The sequence below is a fragment of the Mus caroli genome, chromosome 6 (assembly GCF_900094665.2).
Source record: "Mus caroli chromosome 6, CAROLI_EIJ_v1.1, whole genome shotgun sequence".
In the NCBI taxonomy this organism is placed as follows: domain Eukaryota; kingdom Metazoa; phylum Chordata; class Mammalia; order Rodentia; family Muridae; genus Mus; species Mus caroli.
The window spans coordinates 82,488,360-82,491,606 of record NC_034575.1 but is presented as its reverse complement, the minus strand read 5'-3'; the positions used below and the strand labels follow the sequence as shown (position 1 = coordinate 82,491,606).

Here is a 3,247-nt window from a genome sequence, read left to right as displayed (position 1 = left end):
TGTTTATGTATTTATTGACAGTTTTTCTATTGCGCCTTGGGCAGTCTAGAACTTACTATGGTAATCAGAGTGGCCCCCAACCTGCAGTGATCCTCTGTTCCCTGAGTTCTGAGATTATAGGCATGCACTATGACACCTGGCTTCAAGATATTTTATGATAAATTAAAGCAGAAAATACATCTAATAATCTGGACTTAAAAGTGCAGAATAATAAATGACTTTACAATGCATGTATTTNATTCTAAGACTTTTTAAGAATTATTAAAGGAAACTAATTCAAAATTCAGAACATAGAGATAGGCATAGAATTCAGTAAACACNCTTGTATTCTAGAATAATTGAGATTCTGCGGGCCGATAGCANATCTATCATTCTTTTACTCAAAAGTCAGAACAGTTCAAGTTTCAGGGCAGTCTGAATTAACTACATAGACCATCCCTCAAAAAACAAATAAATAAACAAACAGATAATTCCCAGGCTGTGGTGGCCTATCAGCACTTGAGAAGCTAAGTCAGGAAGACAATAGCTTACATAGCAAGTTCCAAGTCATCTTGGATTACAGTGTAAGACCCTGTCTACTATGTATACACAAGGAACCACCAATGTTGACGTCTGGCCTCTACATACATATCCATTCACCTGCTCACATGTACAATTAACTTTGTTTTAAAAGCTCATTACTATTTGTAGTTAACACCAACCAAATGAATAAGTTTTCTACACATTAAAGTCTGAAAGGCATTCAAGAAAACCTTTAAAAATGAAGCTAAAAATGTATTTCATTATATATTTTTTCATTATAAGTCTACCCCAATTCCCAATCTAATAAGTGAACTTATAGATCATTCAGCCAATTAACACTACATGTAAAACAATTCTGATGCCTCAATAGAACCTAGAAGAGTGCATACAGACACACACACCATTCACTTAGCAAAAGAAACTTGGTTGCCTACTAAACAGGTTAATTACAAATTCACTAAGATCCCCAGGAATCTAGACATTAATGAAGAAGTTCTGCAGTAATGACAGCTTTCATTAGTAATGTGAAGGAAGGAAGGAAGGAAGGAAGGAAGGAAGAGCAGTGACCGAGTGAAATACCCTTACATCCATAATCATTTTGCAGTTTTTACAAGGTCCAATCTGGCTAAAGAGCTGGAGGATGAGAGCTTCTGTCACATCTCGAGAAAGGTTACCGACGTATCTGGAACAGAGGGAAACAAACAATTTACCATTTTAGATTTATTTATGGCTAAGCATGGTGCCTCAGACCTGTAATCCCAACCTGCACGGGTTCAAGGCCAGTCTAGTCCACATACTGAATTCTAAGCCAGTTATGGTTACAGAGTGAGCTCCTGTTCCAGGAGTGAAAAATCTTTTGTTGAATTTTGCTTGTTGAAAAATAAATTTTGGGAGCAGCCAAAGACATATCTTTGACTCTTTCAAGATAAAACAGGTACCTCTACATGCCCACAAAATGTAAACATGGTTTCTTTTTTCCTAGTGTTCAGGACAGAGCCACTGAGACCATGAGGATGCTGGAGGAAGAAGGCAAGGCAGAAGCACTGAGAAGTAACACTAAGGAGTGGGTAGAAAAGATGGACTTGGAAGGAGACCATGTATCTAATGGCAATTTGGTCATGCTGGAGCTGACTACTCAAAAAATGAGACCTACAAGAGGAAAGTGAAGCACTTTCCAAGCCTTTTGAGCAGGAGTTCAGGAAAGTTGAGATACTAAGCCTTAGGGACCAAGGGGCCCCTCTTTGCCAAAATATCTGAAATTCATGTCTACACAATTTGAGGTCAGTCTGGGATACGCAAAATCTTGCTTCAGAGAGGGAGGAAGAGAGGAAGAAAAAAAGAGAGTAAGGGAGAGGAGGAGGCAGGCAGCCAGATGTATTGGCACATGCCTGTAATCTCAGCTCTTATGAGGCTGAGGTGTTCAAAGCCAGTATGGAACACATAAGAAAACACTGTCTCAAATGTGGGGACAGGGAGAGCAATGAAATCAAAGGGCAGATCTTCCTTATGCAAACAGCATGTGGACTGAACCAATTTATCTCAATAAATTTAGTTGCTAAAGTTGCCCTCAAATTTTTATAAACAATGCTGTTTGCTCTTTCAAGTCTATTAGCTGAACAAATACTAGTTCTCAAGAGAAAGCACAAACAAATGTGCAATCTGCAGATCCTTCCTGTGCCGGAGCAAAAAAGTAAGAACATCTTTGTACTTTAAAATGTTTGGCTTTCTTTTCTATGTTTTTTTTTTCCCTTAAGATAGGATTATGATAATGTGGACCATGGTGTTCTCAAGCTGCCATTAATTCTGCCTCAGTCTTCTGTGTGCTAGCTTACAGATATGCCCTATCATATCTGGCCTTTAATGAAAGAATTTATAGTCTATATCTTGTCTTATTTTTACTTAGAACTGTTTCCTTAAGCCAGATTTAACAGCACAGATCTGCAATCCTAGCACTAATGAGGCTGAGGCAAGAGAACAGTGAGAAAAGGGCAGGCTGGGCTACTCAGTGAGACCCTGAAAAGGAAAAACAAAAGAAACAAAGCCTGAAGAAAACACAGCTGGCAGCATATAAGCAACAACAGGAGCAGTGCTGAGGTGCCTGACCCCTGGAAGATGTGGAGTACTATCTATTCAGGGATGGGATGAGGCAGACTATCATTTGATTCTGAATGTGGGCTAAAAGTTGTCTCTTTCCAAAATATTTTCTAAGCAAAGTTCCACACGCTTCCTGCAGAAAGCTCTGTGTGTGTGTGTGTGTGTGTGTGTGTGTGTGTGTTAGACAGGGTCTCTATATATAGCCCTAGCTGTCCTGGAACTTAAGCTGTCCTCAAACTCACAGGAGATCTGTCTGCCTCTGCTTCCAAGTGGTGGAAGTTTAAACACGACCCTAGCATTTTTGAGACTGTATCACATGTTGACCCTGGGTTGGTTTTGCTGTAACAACTAAGTCTACTAATCTTTTCCCAAGACAGTGCTCTTATGACTTTACAGCCTTTCACGAGGACTCACTTCTTTTGATTTTTTGAAATGAGGGTTTGCTAGATAGTTCAGACTAGTCTGGAACTCCTAATCTTCCTACTTCCACCTCTGAAATGCTGGAGTTACACACACACATAAAGGACTAACCTCTTTTTTTGTTTTTGTTTTTGGAGACAGGGTTTCTCTGTATCCCTGGCTGTCCTGGAACTCACTTTGTAGACTAGGCTGGCCTCGAACTCAGAAATCT

At 39.6% G+C, this 3,247-nt stretch overlaps 1 protein-coding gene across 4 annotated transcripts in view; it reads right to left on the bottom strand.

Moving 5' to 3' along the window:
• The window catches only part of Tia1 (TIA1 cytotoxic granule associated RNA binding protein), a 29,751-nt gene that overhangs the window by 18,093 nt on the left and 8,411 nt on the right, over window positions 1-3,247 (bottom strand). For all 4 annotated transcript variants that reach the window (XR_003836939.1, XM_021164411.2, XM_021164413.2 and 1 more), the window contains exon 2: window positions 1,108-1,204. Coding sequence is in view for 3 of the 4 variants with exons in the window: in XM_021164411.2 (XP_021020070.1) it covers window positions 1,108-1,204 (97 nt within the window). In the remaining variant the exon portion in view is untranslated. The remainder of the gene's footprint in view (window positions 1-1,107; window positions 1,205-3,247) is intronic.